Raw genomic sequence first — 21612 nt, 5'->3', positions numbered from 1 at the left:
GCTTTAACTTTTATAATCAAAGGCGAAAATATATTTTAAGGCTATCACAAATATTTACAGTATTAAAACCATATTTTTCGACAGTTTGAAGGTGCACTTTACGTTGATTGTCTAGAGCCTCGGCTCCATGCAAACCGCAACCTTATTATATATCGTTGTTAGGACCCTAATTTGGTGGGTCGTCGATCCGTTGATAGATAGTCATCCACAGGACCATATGGATCATAGTATGACAATGACGGAATGACCTGACCTCCTTAAAGTTTCGGACGAATACGAAAATTTCCCGAAAGTTACTGAAATTTTAATCTCCATCTCGGATGTGCTTGCCACGTTGGCTTGTACAGTCTTGGTATCAAACACCACTTTATAGGTAGCATTCGGCGTCAAACACTTGCGGACACTCCTTTGCCAAACATTTGCAGAGCAACATGTTGCATGGTACTCTCACTCTCTCTCCTCTCTCTCTCTCTCTCTCCTCCTCCTCCTCCTCCTCCTTCTCCTCCTCCTCTCTCTTTCTCTCTGGCTCTCTTTCTATCATTTAGATTTTGTAATCTTGTGTGCAGCAAGAAGATTGTTGTTGCAAAAATTGCAGAGCGATATTCACAGGATTGCCTTCTTTTCAACTGCTACTAATGTTTCCCTTGATAACAGAGCCTCACCTGTAAGGATCTTTTGTTTTGATTGTCATCCTTTAATTCTAACTTTGTAGAATTATTGTAATGATTTTTCATTTGATCAATCTTTGATACTTAATGATAAGAAAATCTTTTTAATACTTAAATCTGTAGGAGTATTCAAATGTCAAACTTTTAATCGGGATCAAATTTTTTGTCCTTTATAATGCATAGGTGTAGAGATGCAATTCATTTGATCAATTTATTCTCCTCTAATTTGTCGAAGTATTCAAAAGCAGTAGTTCACTTGATTAATATTGTGTGAATTCTGTTTGTTTGGATTTTTCTATTGCAGATTTTTGTATAATGCGTGTTGTGTAGCATTGCCATTTGTATCAAAATGGAAAAAAAAAAAAAAATTTCATTTCCATTTATGATGTTTTTCTTTTTGGAAAGTAGCTGGTCACTAAAGAAAGAAGTCATGCTTTATAAAATTAAATATAAATATAACCTCTTACGATTTATATTATTTAATAGACTACTATACTGAGTGGAAAATTTTCAACATTCATTACAAAAAAAAAATCGAATTTAAGCTTTTCAATTTGATATTCCATAAATTTAAGAGGAATTCAGGGTGATAAATTTTGATAAAAAAATTTAATGCATTTGATTCAGAGCAGGAGCAATAATTCTCATATGTATGAGGTGGTCATTTGGGAAACTTCTGAATTAAATCAACAAACTGCCTCAAATATAAACTCTAATTGGTATTACTAATAATCAAAGAAACTTAAGAAGTATGACAAGGATGGTATGTATCAACAAAGCGGTGTTATTGCTCTGGTTGCATTCATTTATGCTGCTTAAAGATGTTAAATGATCATAATTTATGTGATATTGGGCCATCATCAATATTGGCCCATCAGAGTGATCATAATTTATATGATATTGGGCCATCATCAATATTGGCCCATCAGAGTGAACTTTCTTAAAAAAAAAATTGGGCCTCTATCAAATTTCAAAGAGAAACAACTCAAAATAGGAGAACCAACTTCGGAAGTTTGATCTATTGTCCAAAAGGGATTACATTTGGATGCATACTTTGAAGGGCAAAGCCTATTACATTATTTGAAATTGTGTCAGATCTTTTTTTGTGTTTGTTTGGAATTTGTGTCATTATATACCAATCCTCTTGAGTAATATCGCTTTGAAAGGGAAAAAAATGTATATCTGAGTAGGATAATTAATGTCGAAATTTTCGTTTTAGATAGGAGTGTGATCAATTGTATGATGTCAGCGTAGCAACACATACATGAAAATTAGAAAATGAGAATATACTTGAATGCCCAATTCTGTCATCTTGTCCCGATTTAATGATTTTAGGACTTTGCAAGTGTTGATTTCTGTGGAAGATTTACTTATTTATTAGTCTTGACCCATGCTTTCAATGGATATGATGCCTCATCTTTTATAAATGATGCCTCATCTTTTATAGATAATCTCATACTTTTGGTGTGTACCAAAGTCAGTGTTTGCCATTTTGATCTAGAAGTTGGCTTGTACAGCTTCTGCATTCAGATATGACCTTCTCATTTTTATATTACATCCTGAGGCTTGGAAGTTGATATCCTTATCTATTTCAATGAAGCTGCTGTCTTTGCATTGCAATAGTTGTTATTTGATGTTGTCACGTACTTTATATTTGTTGTTGTAGCCAAAACTCTGCAATCTTATTGGGGGGAAGCTTGTGGATTCTCGCTCTGATGTGTTTATCGATGTGATTAACCCAGTAAGCATTATTTTAATGTTGAGACTGTATTATTTGTTTGTTTGAACTCTTAGTGGAGCAATGTTTTCTTGGACAAATAAAAATCCATAGTTCCATGATTGTGGTTTAGACTTTTCAGGAAGACATTAAGCAATAGGAAGCATTGCCTATTTGAGTTGTTTGACAACGTTTTCCAAATATCAGGACTATTGGGATTCCTTCTTGACTTGTTTTCACTTCATAAATTATTTGTAGGCAACACAAGAGGTTGTTTCTCAAGTTCCCTTGACGACTAGTGATGAGTTTAAGGCTGCAGTAAATGCAGCCAAACATGCCTTTCCTTCATGGAAGAACACACCAGTCACTTCTCGACAGCGTATCATGTTCAAGCTCCAGGAGCTCATCCGGAGAGACATGGTATGGAGAATGGGAATTAAATATCTCAAAATTGTTATTTTCTCTTTCCACATGTTTTTTCTATTCTAGATGAGACAATTTTAACTCCTTGACAGGATAAACTTGCCCTGAATATTACCACTGAACAAGGAAAGACGTTGCGTGATGCACAGGGGGATGTGTTTCGTGGTCTAGGTTGGTAACTTTATCTTCTGAATTTGCAAGTTATATTGTCCCGATGTCGTTCTTTTTATATCTGACTTCATTTATATTACATGTGATATTTGGTTTAAAGCTGTATTTTCAAGGCATTGATGTCGAACACTGTAAGCTTTTACCTTCTCTTCTTGTCCTCACTGGTTTCCAATCTTTCTCAGCATTGTATTATTTGGTAATTGTTTGGTGAGTTTGTCTTTCTGTTTTAGTCTGTAATCATTTATTCAAGCAATGGCTCATTCGCCTCAAGTTTTTCATGGGATAAGAGTCCATGTTCAGAAAACCTTAGTTTTCTTCGAATTAAGTGCTTACTGGGATCATGCCCACATTTTAAGAATGCAAAGTATTCTATGCGGTGTGACCTACCCACATTTCCCAGTGTCATGTAGACACCTGTCGACACTTGTGGACACACCACCTATACTGGGACTGTACATTTCGGGCAATGTGGCCTCAATAGTACGTGTCACACTTCTAAAATATGGAATAATCTTACGTGTCGACACAGAATAACTTCACATCAACATTCCTCATTTTAGTTCTTCCATGACAGATTTGAAGGAAAGACATAATCCAACTGTCACTTTTTGACATCGGATGTCTCGGAAGGTGCCAGGAACTGTAGGACTGCCTAAGTGCTAGCGCTGTATGCAGACTCTTTTAAGAAATGCGGGATTATTTTTCTTTAATTTTATTCATGTGAGATGATACCAAAAGCATGCCATCGTGATTTGAGTATGTTGCGTACATTGAGTAATCATGTTATCTCCAAATCTGTATTTTGAGTACATTGCATGCACTGTGTGACGGCTAGTCCCATTATCTGCTTTTTGCAAATTGGTCAAGACTATGCCACTTTTTGATTTGTTATATCTTGTCCTGATTTGGGAGGATCTTGTCCTGATTTGGGAGGGAAACAAATGCTATTTCAGCTGCTTGCTGGTTTTAAACCACAAATTGTAAGTTCTAAAGGATCAAATTCCAAGCATTGACCAGATCTGATGAGGAGAAAGGCTTGGTAGTGAGTAAAGAAAAGAGAATGAAGGAGAAAGTCAGCTGCAGGAATAACTGGAGCTTTCAACTCTTAAATGGGAAAGTTAATTCTTGTGCATGCGTTTGAAAAAACTGAATAAGATACTTATGTGTGTCTATTGCAAAAAAAATAAAAAAAATAAAAAAACAAAAAAAAATTAGTAGAGGTGATTTTTTTTTTTATTATCTCAACTTGGGCATCTTTCTATATTTCATTTCTCAACTCATTCATGGTGCTATTAACTATATATTTTATACTCCATAGGTTCAATTCTGAATTCATGCACCACATAAACATGTGGCTTATTTATTTATTCGTTGAAATTACCTGTCAAACATTTCTATTGCTTGTCTACTAGAACCCCGGGTATTGCTGTTTCTATTGCTTCTGCTACTCCTTCCGTAACAGCTGTTGCTGCTGCTACCACTATTGCTGCTGTTGCTGCCCCTATTGTTGTTGTTCATACTGCTATAACTTCCACTGCTATTTATACTCCTACTACTAATACTATTACTACTACTACTATTAAAGCGGTTGCAGCTACTGCTGCTACTACTGTTGCCGCTACTGCTACTGTTACTGCATCTGCTACTATTAGTAGGGACCAGGGAAATTATAATAGGAACTAGGAAAAAGTGTAGTATGATTTATATATCATGATAGCAACAAGGTCACAAGGGTTATCACTATTGCTCCCTTCCCATTGATTGGATGGTATTACCCTTATGACCATACTGTTATCATGGCCATATGGATCATATCACTCCCTAACAATAGACTACTACTTCTACAACTGCTACTGCTACTGCTACATCAATAACTATGTTCTTAAAAATAAGTTAGATTGAAGGACTTGTTTTAGTTAGTAATGTTACTCTTGATAATTTTGTGACCATAATGCCGTAAAAGTTGAAAACTTTATTCTTGTATTCCAGTTGAGTGGATTATACTGTTCTCTTTTTCATAAGTTTTTATTGATCAAATTGTGATATTGCTTTGGCTAACATGAGTATGACTTGGATTAGAATATATTGACATAAAGGATTTGCTCTTGTAGAGGTGGTGGAACATGCTTGTGGTATGGCTACTCTACAAACAGGTGAATTTGTTCAAAACGTGTCTAATGGGATTGATACATACAGCATCAGGGAACCTCTGGGTGTTTGTGCTGGAATATGCCCATTTAATTTTCCTGCTATGATTCCTTTGTGGGTATGCATAAATCTCAGGTCTTGTTTTGTTTCAAGATATGTTTGTGCTGGAATATGGCCATTTAATTTTCCTGCTATGATTCCCTTGTGGGCTTGCATAAATCTCAGGTCTTGCTTTGTTTCAAGATATGTGTGTATATTCTCGTTTGTTGACTCTGATATTGGATTTTAAGATATGTGTGTATATTCTCGTTTGTTGACTCTGATATTGGATTTTAATAAGCAATATAGCTATTTAAAACAGGTCTACATCAAGGTCACTGTGATGTGAAAAAATCTAAGATACATACAACAATGTATTATCTTGCCTAGTGAAAGGGAAAAGAATTATATGATCTTAATCCATAATGACTCCCAGCCAACCCAGAAACCGAGATTAGGATCAACCTCTCCATTCATAGATCTAAGAACATGATGAAACAATATGTCCTCATAGTATGAGAGGGAGAGAACTTCGTCATGACATACACAACGAACTACAAGTGAATTTTTCCTTTGGCAGCCATCCTAATCATCTTTATTAACCATGCCCCTGGTGAAAGCTTGGGGAGGAAACATCTGGGTAAGTTAAGGGCCCATTGAGCAAGGGTTTTATCTGTATTTATTTTTATTAAACAATTGAGGGATGTCCTTTGAGGCCTGGCAACCGCTACTGACAACAATCTCTCACTTTCATTCCTGAGTGATTATCTAGAAATCCCTTGAATAACGGCCTCAGAAATGCTAGCTCATACCTCCGAATTCATAAAAATTTATAAATCTCTCAGAGGAGTGGATTTTAGCCATAGAGAAGAAAACAAATAATTCCCCACAATGTAAAACTCTACATCTTAAACTATGGCCCAGTTTGGACACTACCACAATTATTTTCATGGATTTGTTCATGAACATGGGAGAAACAGATTTTCTTTAAATAGGTAGGAAAGGTTTTGCGGCATATTTCAAATAAGTGCAGGATAGAAATGGGCCTTACTCATGAATAACTGGAATGGACCAAACGATGCTCATTACTATTCATGAATTGGTGGGGCAGAGAATGGTATTATTCATGAATAAATTGTGTGTCCTAACAGTGCCTATATGCATCCCCATTGACATGAAAATTTATTTGTATGTGTTAGATCAATATTTAGTTGTTTACAATATTGATATGTGACTTCGTGTCCTCTGCATATTTCTAGCAACTTAGATGGTTTCTTTTTGCTGTATGCGCTAGGATATGTGACTCATGTTTTTTCTTATTTTCTTATTTCTTGATTGGTTTTCTTGATAAGTAGATTTTCTGGTAATGATTTTCAAATTTCTGTTTGGATTGTGTAGTTTGATCTCTACGAATAATTCATATGTCTCTTCAGATGTTTCCCATGGCGGCAACGTGTGGTAATACATTTGTGTTGAAGCCTTCAGAGAAAGATCCAGGTTATTTTCATATCACCTTTATTGATTTGGTGTATTTAAGATTTTAACATTGCTGACATTCTAATAATTATTCTTGGCACTCTTTGTAAACATGAATTCCTGGTGTGTTGATTTATGTGCATGGAAGCAGCAATCTAATTAGGTTCATTTACCACTACGGGCAGCATGCCTGTGCTTCACCACGCACATTAATAAAAGGGTCTGCATTTCTTCTTATTGATTTGATCCATTGAAATGTCATGATAGATTTTGAGCACTATTAGAACTATAATATATTCAATTTCCCTTGCATCCTGCATGTTGTGGTTCATGACTGGCAGTTTATTTTAAATGTATACTTATCATATTATAATGTTCATGACTTCATATCATTGGGCATGTCATGATTAGCGCTCTTTGTTCTCCGAATTCCTTCAAGGCTTCAAGTATGTTGTATGACTGGTGCAGGGGCATCTATGATGCTTGCCGAGCTTGCAATGGAGGCTGGTTTACCAGATGGTGTCCTAAATATAGTTCATGGAACTAATGTATGTCAGTTGCTCTCAGTATATCTCATGTGCAAATAAGATACTTTTTAATTTTAACAATACTTTATTCGGAATTCAGTGTGAAATTATATGCTTACGTTTTTACCATATGAAGGACGGGATTCTATTTTCTATGGTCTCTTTGTTGTCTAATGTTTGGTTATGAAATAGTACAATAACTTCTTGTTTGATGTCTCAAATTTGGAATTGAATAGGATGTTGTGAACCATATTTGTGATGACGAAGACATTAAGGCAATATCATTTGTGGGTTCAAATACAGTAAGTTTATCTTATGTACTGTATGCTTTAACTAGTGAATTTTGATCTGTAAGATTGAATTAGTTTCAATCCTTAATATAGATAATTTTGTAAATATGGATTAATAGGCTGGAATGCACATTTATGCTCGGGCAGCAGCAAAAGGAAAACGTGTTCAGGTACCAATCTTCTTCGTTATTTTAGAATGATTGTAAACGAGCTTGTTATTACATGGGCCTGCCATATGGGGTTATGAACTAACTGGCTGACTCATTCATGTTCAGTCTAACATGGGAGCAAAGAACCATGCAGTTGTCATGCCTGATGCAAATATTGATGCTACCTTGAATTCTCTAGTTGCAGCTGGTTTTGGTGCTGCTGGGCAACGGTGCATGGCGCTTAGTACAGTTGTTTTCATTGGAGATTTGAAACCATGGTAAATTGTTTTAGTTCCATTTTTACCCGTGCATTGCTTCCCTTTCAGTCATCCTTTTTTGTCGCATCATTTCAAACTATGTTGCAGTTTATTTGAAAGCTCAGTTATTAGGATTAACTTGCCCATGCATACATGTTTCCTTGCTTTTGCATAAGTGGTTGGCGTTCTTCCTTTGAGCTTATTTATTGTGGTTGTAGCTATTGGGCTTAGTTTCTTGTGTGTTATTTTCTTCCTGATAGATGAAATTAATATCCTTATAGTGGGTGTTCATTGTTAGGTCTCCCTTGATTATTATTTTTTTATTTTTTAATGTTTTATATGTTCTAACTTTTCCAGTACTGAAAATTCTGTTGTCCAACAACAGAAAAGAAATTAAAGTTGAATTTTACATCAGCTGTTTGCGTTGAGTAGAAAATGAATTGGTTGAGTTCGTTAAAGCATGTAAAGATTGATCTTGTATATGTGTTTGAATGTGTGAAAAATCACAGTAGATCAACGAATTTCAACAACAGTGAGTTTTATAAGTGCTAGATTTGAGACCCTATGAAGGGGTACTGATTATGGAATAATTACTTGACTAAAAGCTTGTGATAGTTAGCAATACAAAAATCTATGTTAGATTTTGCACATTGCCTGGATTTGCTATCCTATATCTGAAATGCTTCATGTACAAATTTTCTAGAGATTTCTATATCGACATTCTTCGTATGAACCTCCTTTCTTGGAAGCATTGCTCTTGATTGTAGCCTTTTTGTTGAACTTTTGGCCTCTGTAAGTGACATGCAGTTGACTCTCTATATTTCATGCCAAATTTTTTAATGGCTTACTTGACACCAGGGAGGAAGGACTAAGGGAGCGTGCTGAGCAACTTAAAGTAAATGCAGGAACTGAACCTGGTACCGACCTTGGCCCAGTGATCAGCAAGCAGGTAGACTAATTATGATAAATGCTGAAATTCTCATTTGCAGGCTATGTTGTTTGGTGAACTTGTTATCTGTTATAGGATAGAAAACATACGGAGTGGTTACATTTTATGATATGAGTGTCGGTATTGATTGTTCTGATGAATTATTTTATTATTAGATCATGAATCAAGTTGACCAGTTGGACAAAGTCCCACAACCCTAGATATCCTATTCTTAGCCACAGTCTGCCTCAGAATTGCTTCCCCTTCGGTAATGATTCACATTCAACACCCTGTTCCTCTAGAACATAGACACATTTTTAGCGATATAATAGAATTTTGCAATCACTGTCTACTAATCTTCGGGTTTGAGCAACCTCTAGAGCATATGTACACGCACCTAACAGCAGCATTTGTTTTCTGTGTATAATAAATTATCTGGCCCCAAAAGAGGGAATGGCTTGCCATTTTATCATTCATGGCACCTAAAATCCCATTCCTCTATGTATTTTAGCTTTAGGTGGCTAGTGTGTCTAGGTACTGGACATCCCTTGATAATCCCAAATAGCATCTGTTTTACTGAGAATTATGAACCTTAGTTGCCTCATAAAAGAGCAGCTTTCTTGTTTCAAAAACCTAACTGCGAACCTTATTAAGACTAGCACTGAGGACCTTATAAAAGATTAGGGCTGATTTTGGGCCACTTTACAGGCTGTATCGGGCGTTCGGGCCATTTTTTTTTCGGGCAAGATCAGATAAATTGTTCAAAATCCCAAAGATAGCCTTCTTAAACCTGCACCCAAAACTTGTTCTCTATCTTCGAAATCCAATCTCTCTCTCTCCCTCTCTCTCTCTCTCTCTCTCTCTTAAACCTCCTATTTTCTTTACACCCAAGACCCAATCTCTCTCCCCCTCTCTCTTTTTGCCTCCATCTTCTCTCTCTTATCCAAACTTCCCTAGTCTACCTAAAGACACAGAAAACCCACTGGTTGGCACCATGGATGCCTATTGATTATAGCTTCAGAGAGAAGCTAAAATAATGTGTGAGAGAGAGAGAGAGAGAGAGAGAGAGAGTAGAGAGAAAGCAGAGAGAGAGCTTGGTATCCAAGCACTGAAGCACGACACTCGCTCAAACCCTTCTCCCATAGCCCCTCCTTTTTCGCTCTCTGCACCAGCATTTTCTAGGGTTTCATCTCTCCCACTCATTCCTCTCCTCAGCGAACCAGTCTCTTGGGGATCAAGAGCAAGAGTCTTCCGCCAAAACAATTTGTCTCCTTTCAATAAACTCTGGCTTTCACTCAACAGACAACGTAGGGCATTTTCTTTGCACCCAAGACCCAATCTCTCCCCCCCTCTCTCTCTTTGCTTCCATCTTCTCTCTCTTATCCAAACTTCCCTAATCTACCTAAAGACAGAGAAAGCCCACTGGTTGGCACCATGGATGCCTATTGTTATGGCTTCAGAGAGAAGCTAAAATAATGAGAGAGAGAGAGAGAGAGTAGAGAGAAAGCAGAGAGAGAAAGCTTGGTATCCAAGCACTGAAGCATGACACTCGCTCAAACCCTTCTCCCATAGCCCCTCCTTTTTCGCTCTCTGGACCAGCATTTTCTAGGGTTTCATCTTTCCCACTCATTCCTCTCCTCAGCGAACCAGTCTCTTGGGGATCAAGAGCGAGAGTCTTCCGCTAAAACAATTTGTCTCCTTTCAGTAAAGTCTGGCTTTCACTCAACAGACACCATAGGACATTAGAGCTGGGAGAAAGAGTAGGTGAGGGGTTTAGAGAGAGAGGTTTGAGAGAAAGGTATAGCGAGAGAAGATGAGAGAGAAAATGACAAGAAAATTCCCAAAAAGCATAGAGAGAGGGAGAAGCACAACATTATTTCTTTTTCGCTATTTTCGAGACAGCAAATATAGCAACCGTTAAGCCCTTCGTCAATGCTTTTTTAGGTTTCAAAAAACTTTTGAGAGAGAGAGAGAGAGAGATGTGCATGTGTCACTTGGGTAGCCACGTGCCCTTCTTAAATTTTCAAAAAAAATAATTTATTTATTACATTTTATTAGGGTTTGAAAAAAGGGATTGTCTACAAAAGAGACTGTTTATCTTTTGTACATAGAGGTCGCAATTATTCTTGTCCCTTAAATTTCAAAATGGGTGATTGTAAGAGTGGCATTGAATAGACACAAAGTTCCAAAAAAAAATTCTCTGGCTTCTTGACTTACCCCAAGCCATCCAATTTGACATCTAATGAGTGGGAATGATTGTGACCTCCATGTACAAAAGATAAATGGTCTCTTTGTAGACAATCCCTTAAAAAAAATACTTTAATATAATTTTTTATAGAAAAAGGCTTTTTTTTGGGGGGAGGGGAGATGGAAACAAATTTGAAGTAAGAGATCTTATTTCAGCTTGGCCCAACCTGATAGACATTATCGGGCTGAAAGCGGGCGGGCTTAAGAAAATATTTTCGGGCTGGGCCGGGCCGTTTCAAAACTAGCAAAAAAAAATCAGCCTTTTTTTAGGCCCTAGTCAAGCCGGTCCGAACCCGGCCCGGTGGCAGCCCTACTAACACCTCCATGGCGATTTCTATTGGAAAACCTTCTCTTCATGCATTCTTGTGTCCCCCTTACATATGTGCCATGGTGTTTCTGGGGGAATAAATATTGGGTTTTGTGGCCTTTAAAGACCTAGAGAGCTTGTAAAAATGATAATTTATGGTGGAATATATACTTCAATGGGAGTATGTGTGCTGACTGATCATGGGTTAGGCAGTTTATGGCTCTGATTATGTCCAAAACCCTGGGCATGTAGCACTTCCTAATAGGGTTTATAGTGGTGTCATCCCTTGTTGAGGTCGGAGAGATGCACAAGAATGATGTTTGTAGGCCAGGAGAACTATGTGGTCTCCTGTGTGTGGTTGTAGACTTGTGAGAGAAAAGACTACAACCTCAATAACCTTCCACACGACATGTACATATGACAACCGCATTACTGAGAAGAAGCCCTATAGAAGGATCAATGTTTTAAAAAACGGTCCGCCTGGTGCCTAGGCGCCCGCTTAGGTGGCCTGGACCAAAATCCGGCCGCCTAGACCTAGGCGGCCCTACACGGGCAGATGTACCTGGGCGAGTGCCCAGGCGGGCTAGGCGTTTTTTGTTTTTTTTAAATTACGGGGCGCCCGCCTAGGCGCTGGGCGCCAGGCAGGCCGCTTAGCGTTTTTTGAAACCTTGAGAAGGACATGTGTACATGTGCGTAGAGAGGGCCCCTTCTACACTGTGGTGATAAGTGTTGGACTTGCTCTTAAAGGGGGGGATTGAAATCTACATTCCATAATCACGATTTCACTGTTTATTGTCCAACTTTGACCAGTCAATCATGAGCCCATACATCGAGATTGTGGGTCATGGGTCCTTGTTGAGTTGGACAAGAAAACAATAGTGGATCATGGTTCTTGGGTCAAGTGGAGTACCCTTATTATCGTTAATTTTAACCCATTGGTACCAGTCCACTTTTAAAATATTTTATTTTGGTTTTACAAATGTTTATATGTTTTTTTAATAAATTTTTCAGAATTCTAAAAGTTTATTTCTATTGTAAAATCCTTCAAAGGGACATTTTTGTGATTTTTGAAATCTAGAAGGGCACATGTGGGGCCCAGGATCTAGCCCCACATGTCTGCCACCAATGAGTGGGACGTGGGCCATTGTGGGGACCACTTAATCTTTCCTGGGTGGCACACCCTCTTTATTTTATTTATGTGCATTTCTTTTCTGTTAGAGGTTATTTTAGGAGAATCTTTAAAATATTAAAAGATTGTTTTAAGTAGGAGTTTGGTTTGACCAAAACTCTAATTATCTTGATTTCCTACAAATTTTGAAAAGATAGTAGGAAGTTTCGGATTTTATTATATTCTAATTTAAATAGAAGTTGGACTTGAGTCAAACTATAAGGGGATAAGGTTCCTAATAATCTTCCCAAAATCATGGTAGTTGATTTGTGGGATGGATGGTTCAATTTTATTCTCTCACCCCACAGATTTCCTATGTTCTTATTGGCCAAATGTCATTAGATAGGCAATGCCGAAGGAAGGAATTCTAATCCAAATAGGATAAAAAATTCTTTTTGTTTGAACACCATTGAGCTCATCTCTCTCAAGAACACAATATTTCTCTCTCCTCCATGCACCAAGTCTCTATCTCTCTCAGTAAAAGTTCATTTTTCTCTCCCCCTATCACGGTCATGCTACCCAAAATTTGATAAGACAACGCTGACACATTGAAACCCTAATTAGGGTTTTGTTGTTTGGAGAAGAATAGGGCTAAGAATTGTTCGGATTGGGTCTGGATCCACCCAGATCTGAATCTAAAAAAGTATACATCAGATCCAGATCCGATCGGACCCAGAATATTGGGATCTGGATCGAAAACTCTATACAGGATTTGAATTCGAATCTAGATCTGGATTAGTCCCAATTTTGTATATTATAAAGTTAAAATATAATTATAAAAGTTAAGATAATTATATATATATTAATAAATATAAATTGTAACATATATGTGTATATGTAGATATAATAATATATATTATTTTAAAAATTCGTCGGATCCAAACCGGATCCACCTAAAACTGGATCCAACCCGAATTACTATTTGGATGTAAATTTTGGATCCATACCTAGATCTAGATAGGATCTGAATTTCAGGTTTCAGATCCAAATCGAGTAAATTCTCAGCCCTAGAGAAGAAAAAGGGGTATGCCCAGCCACAAGAGGATTCTATGCCTTCAAGCCCAACCATAATTTGTTCCTAAGGGTTCCTATAAACCCTAGTTAGGTTTCTTGCTCTCTAAAACCTTAGAGTAAGAGACATTGCTATGAAAGCTTACCATCGCTGAAATTCCAGCAATATCAAAAGGGACAAAAGTGCACCATCGTTTAAGGAATCGGTGTGGGTGGATCAAGACCTGTGAGGGCAACTCCAGACACCTTCTAGTAAGTCTTCTCAGTAAATTTAATTATTCTTTCAGTCTTATTTCATATTATTCTGTAAATTTCCATGAACATATATTGTACTCAAAACGATAATGGAAGGTTGGTTATTGCTCTTGGATGGTTTTTAGTTGCATCGGAACTAAAAGTAAAGATCCTAGGTTGTATTTAGGGTTTTAAATTTATTTTACAACAATGTGTAGTGGGCCCATGTAAGTGGAATTCATGTATATTGAATAAAAGAAGAAGAAAATCTTTGAATTTAATACCTTGAGTTCCACATAGCGACTCCTCAATAAATATGTCCTAAGTTTTAACTGAAATCAAGTGCATGTCTATTTATATATGTGGGATTGAAAAGGCATTATTTCCCAACTTAGAATGACCAGATTAACCTTCTGACTGAAACCCGTTTAGGCAGGCTGGTATATGCATAAAAGCAGCAAGGCCAAGAACAATCAAAATCAGTCATTGAACAATGCAAATTGTTGGTCTAATAATTCTTACAACTTTCCAGGAACCAACTGGCTAGTAGGTTTTCTTTTCCATTTTTTGGCCATTTTGTTAGGGTGTGAAATCCTGAGCAAGGGTCACTTTGCATGCCAGTGAATTGCAGGCCGTATCAAGGTCATAAGCTTCACCTAATTAGATTTTGGTTGGTGGAACACTCAATGATAGATAAAGCACCTCCTGTCTTGTCTTCATGTCGATGGATGGCCTCCATATTTGGGTTATTATTAGTTTCTAATGACTTGGATTATTATACTAGTTTCATCTAGATTGAGGGTAATTCTAATTCCTATCCTTGCATCATCATCATTGTTAAAGCCTTTTTCCAACTAATTGGAGTTGGCTACATGAATCCTGGTCCGCTATCAGCTTTATTAAGGGTCATACTCTCAATGAGGCTATGAGTCCCCATATCTTTTCTTACTTATTCCAACCATGTCTTTAGCGCTTTTTGAGCCTTCCACTTGAAGTAACTTGTACCTTCTAACAGGTGTTGTATTGAGTCTACGTCACACATGACCAGCCCACCTAAGTGTACTCTCTCTCATTTTATTGCCTATAAGTGTCACACCTAAATTTTTCCGAATCTATTCATTTTGAATTTTTATCCATTCTTGTCTTGCCACTCATCCATCTCTACATCCTCATCTCTACTACACTCATTCTATGGGTAATATTATTTTTTGACCGCCCAACATTCCCCCCCATGGAGCAAAGCTGGATGTAGACTGATATTTGTATATTGTATGCTTCCCTCTTATATTAGCCAAATCAGTTTTGTAGTTATGTGCCAGCAGCTTGATGTTTGATTTACGACTTGAGAGGTCTATGCTTCATGTTGACCTTAAGATATTCCTTGACTAAGAGGATAACATTTACCCCAAGCTTTCTGTAAACATCGATTATGTGCCTTTTGTTTCTTTTTTTTTCAACAGGATGAGGGACCCCTACCCGTTTCATTAATTAATCAAAAGATATTACAAAAGATACATCAAGGAGCCCATAGAAATTGAATATTGGCAACATAATAATTTAAAAAATCAGGAGGACAAGGATGCCAAATTGTAGCGTCCAAGCATCTCGTGTTATAATTTGCTAATGGATCAGCAACATGGTTTGCTTATTGAAAAACATAATTCAAGATACAATGCACATCCCGAAGTGTATGAACAAGTGTAGAAAAATGCTAGGGGAATGCTTAGTACAAGAAAGGAATCCACCAATAGTTTGGAATCACTCTCAATCTCTATCTTAGCAAGCTTAAGCTCTTTTAGTAGCTGAATATCTTTTTTGAAAGCCATAAATTCTGCTGCATTATTTAAATTCATACCAATTAGAATTGAAAAACCTGCAAGAAATCTAGCAAAATGATCACAAATAACACCCCCACTTCCTTCCGACCTGGTTCCATTCAGTTTGAAACCATCTTAAAGATGGAGAACACCAAAAAATAATGGACATGGTTGTTGGGGGGGGGTGGGGCAGGTGCCTATATCCATTTAGTTTAAGGTTATCATTGATAGCCTTCTTATTTAAATGAAAGGACCATATGTTCATTCTGCCATCTCAATGATGTGGCTCACCATGCGATTCACTGTCCTCTTCCTTGAGACCACTTTACCCTCATAGATTTGATTCCTCTCCTATAATATAAACCAAATAATGACTGAGAAAAAAGACAACCACACCTTAGTCATGCCCTTCGACCTGAATTTCCGCTATCTATGAAACAGTTGCAAAGCGTTCTCCCCCACATTAAACGACTAGCGACATCTCATCATAATACACCCCCACTTCCTGCCGACCTGGTTCCATTCAGTTTGAAACTGTCAAGATTGAGAACACCAAAAAATAATGGACATTGTTGTGGGGTGGGTGGGGGGGAGGCCAGGTGCCTATATCCATTTAGTTTAAGGTTATCATTGATAGCCTTCTCATTTAAATGAAAGAAGCATGTCTTCATTCTGCCATCTCAATGATGTGGCTTACCATGCGATTCACAGTCCTCTTCCCACTTTGCCCTCTTAGATTTGATTCGTCTCCTGCAATATAAACCAAATAATGATTGAGAAAAAAGACAACCACACCTTAGTCAGGCCCTTCGACCTGAATTTCCGCTATCTATGAAACAGTTGCAAAGCATCCTCCCCCACATTAAAGGACTACCAACATCTCATCATAATAGATCTCCAAATCATCCTGGATAAAGAACACTCAAGTAAAATATTGTTTATTAAATAGCAGAAACCACAAAAAGAGTGACACATCTTGTGTGCTTGGGCACTTGCAATTGCATCTGTGCATGTAGAAGTTGTATGTTTGCACATGTATATGGACAGATCTGCTTTTGACTGCTCTTGGTGTGTTGTTGCTTGAAAGAGTTGCTCCATCAGGCCATTAAACTATAGATGTTGGGTCTGAAAACATTATCAATATCATGCTTACTTAGAAACTATAGATAGAGGATTTAAAAATATTATTAACATCATGGTTATTCGTCTGTGTAAATTTGTTTATAAGCATTTGTTTGTGCAACAGCACACACATGATTGTGTGTATGCATCTATATGCATGTGCATACATATATTTGTAGATGGGTTTATGTCTATGTGCATATACTTGCATATGGATCTCATTCATGCATACAAATATGTGGGTGTATAGATTCCATGCATGCAATATATTTACGCCTGTATGAACATGGTTATGCAGGCACAAGTTTCCACGCTGACCATTTTGTGAGTTTTTGTGAGAATGCATGCCTAATGCATATATGGAAAAACATATGCACATGCTTGTACATGGTCCAGATTGCGGTCTAAAAACATATCCACTTATTCTATAATCTATATCTCAGCATGTGCTTCCACACATAATGTGCATCCTCGTTTGCACGTTATTTGTGCAAATTCACAAATGGTTGTACAAGCATGGTTGATGCAGGTATTACTATTGTTTGTAGAAAGATCGTCGCATTAGAAATGCAGATGACCGTGTAGACATGCTGAATTTATACACAAGTAAAACATATAAAAGCATTCATCGACACAATGTAGTGGTTTGAAATTGTACTTAAATGAAGACTGTTGTCATATGCACATGCATGCATGCCTGCTTTGACACATTCGTGTGTGCATATAGATTGTAAAATTCTTTCCTTATGAATGGTCTTGCTGGAAATTTTTGTGTTTAGAAGGTAATCTTTTGCTCATTTTGAAGAGTTATATTGAAATATGTTTAGATATGGGGATTTATAGCCTTGTGAGGGAAAGGCCCTTGATAGAGCAGAATAGCAGACCAGTATTCGTGTACCCAACCTCAAATAGGTGGGAATAGGCTTTGATGATGATGATGATGTTGAAATATTGTTCATCAAATTTGGCCTAAAATTTTTCCTAATGGAAATTGGTTGTTTTGAAGAAAGGTTATATCTTGGGATCATAATCATGAGAGTGGAGTTTTTCTTTTCTTATACTCTTATACTCTTTTCTTCTTTTTTTTTTTTTTTTGATGGGGGTTTATTTCATTTTAGCTTATATTCTGATAAGATTAAAAAAAATGCATTATTTTATGTATCTATTATGTCAGTACATTTTTTTACCCTCAGGCAAAGGAACGTATCTGCCGATTGATAACAAGTGGCGTAGAAAGTGGTGCTAGGCTCGTACTTGATGGGAGAAAATTTGAGGTATTCCATTAAACTTGGTTGCCCTTTTCTATATTCCACAGGATGTCACCTATCTTGGGAAATTTTCTTCAAATAAAATCAGTAAGAAAAAATTGCTCCAAATTAAGGCTTCTACTAAGGTGGACTAGATCCTGTCTTTTATATTGTGGTCAAGTTCCTGTTCACCCTAATCATTTATTGTTCTTTAATGTTGAGTGAGGCCTCTCTAGGATGGATTCTTTTGATTTTGGACAGCCTTGGGTTTGCAGAGTGGACAGAGTACTGTAAATAATAAGTTTCAGCAAAGAAAAGATGATAGCTAGCCTTCTGTTTCAAATAATTTTTCTTGTGCTCATACTTGGTGATTTAAACTTCTTGGGTATCTAAAATAAGGATAGAAGAAAAAGGAAAGCAATTTGGTAATCATTAGAAACCCAGGGTATCTTTTCCTTATGTCTGCTGCATCCTCTTTGCTCTCTTTTTGTTATTTCTTGCAAACTTCTGAGGCTTAAAATACTCATTCATGGCCATCATTCACACAGGTACCAAATTACAAGAATGGGAACTTTGTTGGCCCCACCATCTTGAGTGATGTGATGAGTGACATGGAGTGTTATAAGGTAATGGCCATGGCCTTCTAGTGCATTACATGTTTATACATGTTTCTCACTGCGAACAAATTGTAACCAATTATACGGTGAACAGGAGGAAATTTTTGGACCAGTTCTACTTTGCATGCAGGTGAGTTGATTGAATGTAGTTGTTTTAAAGTTCTTCCTGTTTGCTCAGCTTTGCTGCATACTCCTTGGGCTAAGCAAAGATTGTATCTTGATTTTTATTTCTTTTCTCAATCCTGACAGGCCGAAAGTCTAGACGCGGCTATTAAACTTGTCAATAACAACAAGTATGTTTCACCTTTAAACAGAGCTCTTATGAAACAAACTTGAGTTTTGATTGTCGAAAAGAGAGAAACTATGAAGTGGGGAAGTCAACCATCATTTTTAAAAAAAAAGAGCCTGTGCGGTGGGGGTGGATTGGCAGTGGAATGATGTGGTTATATTTGATGTTACAGGTATGGGAATGGGACATCTATATTTACCACTTCAGGTGCAGCTGCTAGGAAATTCCAGGCTGAGATTGAAGCTGGCCAGGTAACTCCTGCCTTTGTTATCAAATGAGAGTCTAATGGGCCTTTGAACTCTTTAGAATGTCAGAAAGATTGGGAAGAAAAAGAATAGTAAAAAGTAGAAATCTTGTTACTAAATAAAAATGCTAAAAATGATAATGAATGATAAAAATATGTGCAAAATCTCTCTCTCTCTCTCGTGGCACGTGTGCACACGCTCAAATGCAACAACTTCAGCATGAGCATTGACATGTTCTAGTACTTGATTTTAACCATTGACATGCTTTGGTAATATTCATGAAGGTTGGTATAAACGTTCCCATACCAGTACCTCTGCCATTCTTCTCCTTCACTGGAAATAAGGCTTCTTTTGCAGGAGACTTGAACTTTTACGGTATCATATCATACTATTTTTTCTTTCAAAAAGAGTACAGAAGTTCTTCTATTCAAAAGTGTTATCGCAACAGTGTTATGGCATGATCAAGTGGACTATGAATTACCATGGTCTGAGGCCACATCCGGTCAACTGTTAGCAGGAATGGACGGTTGATGTGCTGTTGGACCATGATTTTCCATACACCATTGGATTATGTTGTACTTCCATTTTCCTGTGAATTATACATGTCTGTGGAGTTCTATGCATTATATTTTCACATTGGCCTTCATTGCAGGCAAAGCTGGAGTACAGTTCTACACCCAAGTCAAAACTGTGACCTCTCAGTGGAAGGATCTGCCAAGCCAGGGAGTATCCTTGGCATTCCCAACCTCACAGAAGATATAATGGGAATATACATCCTTGTCTTGTTCCAGTCATCTGTGTACAATCTTTCCAGTTCTTACATGGTCTTATATCTATCATAGTGATGTCAACTCCCTGATGCTATTTAATTTGGACCTAATAAAGTCAGGCCTTTGATACGTGTTTTACCTTATGATACATCGACATATACTCTCTCTCTCGCTCCTCTTTTCCGTGTGTCTCAAATGAGAAACCTCAAAGAAATCTATTTTTGGCTATACTCCCATGGGAGTGTACTGACTATACTCTCTCGGGTAAAATCCCAACTAGAATTAATTTTGGGACTTTTAACTTCTTGGAATGGAACTTCTTCAACTTAATAAAAAAAAAAAATCCTAATTACCCCTTGTGTACTTGAAAAAAATAATATCTCAAGATTGAATAGAGACCATGGAATTTTTTGATGGTGAGATCTAAGTGTTATAAATCTTAAGTTTCAAATTCTTTTTTTTTGTTGAATAATAATCTAGTGATTCTTAGGTGGTTCCCAAAATTTCAAATTGAAAAAAACCTCCTATGTAGGTCTTCTAACCGAGGAAGTAGAAGCAATGCGTCTTTTTTAAGTGTTCAAAAATTTGCCTCCGCCATTTTTGCATATTCAAATCTTATAATCAAAATTTTTAAAAAGGATATAGTGAATTTGAAAAATCTTTTTTAAAATTCAAGGTGTATATAGTGAATTTGAAAAGGATGCGGTAGCCTGCTGCTAAGCCTGTATAAATGTGGGCTTGGCAATAAATATATGTTTGAAATATAATTTGATCCTCGGAAAATTGTTTCATGCCGGTTGGATCGCACATGTAGTCCAGAAACTTAAAGATTGATGATGCAAGTAGGTGTTCCATCTAAAAACAATAGAAACTAACGGTTTAAATGTTTTTTTACTAGAATTAATATTTTAAAATTTTAAAATTTATTTATTTAGTCATATTCATGATCTCCATGTTAGAGATTACATATCTTTAAAATTTAAGTTTTAAAATGCATCTCAAAAATAGATTTATTAAGAGGCCCGAATTTCTACATATGCAGGCTTGGCCGCATAGAATATATAATATTTAGCATGGAGATCATGAATATGAAAAATAAATAAATTTAAAAATTTAAAATAATAATTATATTAAAAAAACATTTGAACATTTAGTTACAATTGGTTTTAGATAGACCACCTATTTGCATTTAAGATGGATGCTTTATACCTCTAGACCACATATTGTACAAATGCCGTCCAGCCCACATGAAACTATTGTTATTTGAAAAAGAGAATAAATGTTAATAAAGTAACTAGATCTGCACCATCTTTTAAGGTTTAAATTTTACAATTAAAACATAAAAAAAAAGTTTAAACTATTAAATATTTTACTTCAAAATTGCACTTTCGAGAGTACACCTTAATTTGCAGTTTACACCAAGCTTTATAAACTGTTTGATGGTCAGGGAGCCAGCTATTGAGCTGCTCCTTAATTTCATAGTTGAAAATTTGATTAAATTACCTAAAAGATTCATAATTTAGGAAACACTTTAAGGTAGAATTACGGTGCACCTTAAAAATTTATTAGAAAACATTGTTTTGCTGTTGAAAAACCCTTTAATTGATCACACATGATAAATATGAATATGTGAAAAAAGAAAGATTTCAATTCTCAAGAGTAGAATACTGCATCTTGCACCATAATTTTGGTGTAAAAAATTATTAAGATTATTTTAAAATCTATTTTGATCTTTAATTATAAAA

At 36.6% G+C, this 21612-nt stretch overlaps 1 protein-coding gene and 1 long non-coding RNA gene across 3 annotated transcripts; both read left to right on the top strand.

The window, feature by feature from the left end:
- Positions 1-396: 396 nt before the first annotated feature.
- ALDH6B2 (aldehyde dehydrogenase 6B2) lies at positions 397-19996 on the top strand. 2 transcript variants are annotated; one of them, XM_006852820.4, is made up of 19 exons: positions 397-441; positions 567-664; positions 2335-2409; positions 2644-2805; positions 2901-2979; positions 5091-5245; positions 6600-6663; positions 7111-7190; positions 7406-7471; positions 7579-7629; positions 7735-7886; positions 8724-8814; positions 17893-17973; positions 18495-18572; positions 18658-18693; positions 18813-18856; positions 19025-19103; positions 19382-19472; positions 19750-19996. In XM_006852820.4, exons 1-19 carry the CDS (start codon positions 432-434, stop codon positions 19857-19859), a joined length of 1602 nt encoding a protein of 533 aa, XP_006852882.1. In that variant the 5' UTR covers positions 397-431; the 3' UTR covers positions 19860-19996. The 2 variants fall into 2 exon arrangements, with proteins under 2 accessions (XP_006852882.1, XP_088711970.1); XM_088855844.1 differs by lacking the exon at positions 19382-19472.
- Positions 3647-4035, top strand: LOC148779255 (uncharacterized). Its single transcript, XR_016047565.1, has 2 exons — positions 3647-3735; positions 3933-4035. It is a non-coding gene; the product is annotated as an uncharacterized LOC148779255 (long non-coding RNA).
- Positions 19997-21612: the final 1616 nt, after the last annotated feature.

The sequence above is a fragment of the Amborella trichopoda genome, chromosome 13 (assembly GCF_054954075.1).
Source record: "Amborella trichopoda isolate Santa Cruz 75 chromosome 13, AtrichopodaSantaCruz75HAP2 v2.0, whole genome shotgun sequence".
Classification (NCBI taxonomy): Eukaryota; Viridiplantae; Streptophyta; class Magnoliopsida; order Amborellales; family Amborellaceae; genus Amborella; species Amborella trichopoda.
This window is presented reverse-complemented; position numbering and strand designations above follow the sequence as displayed.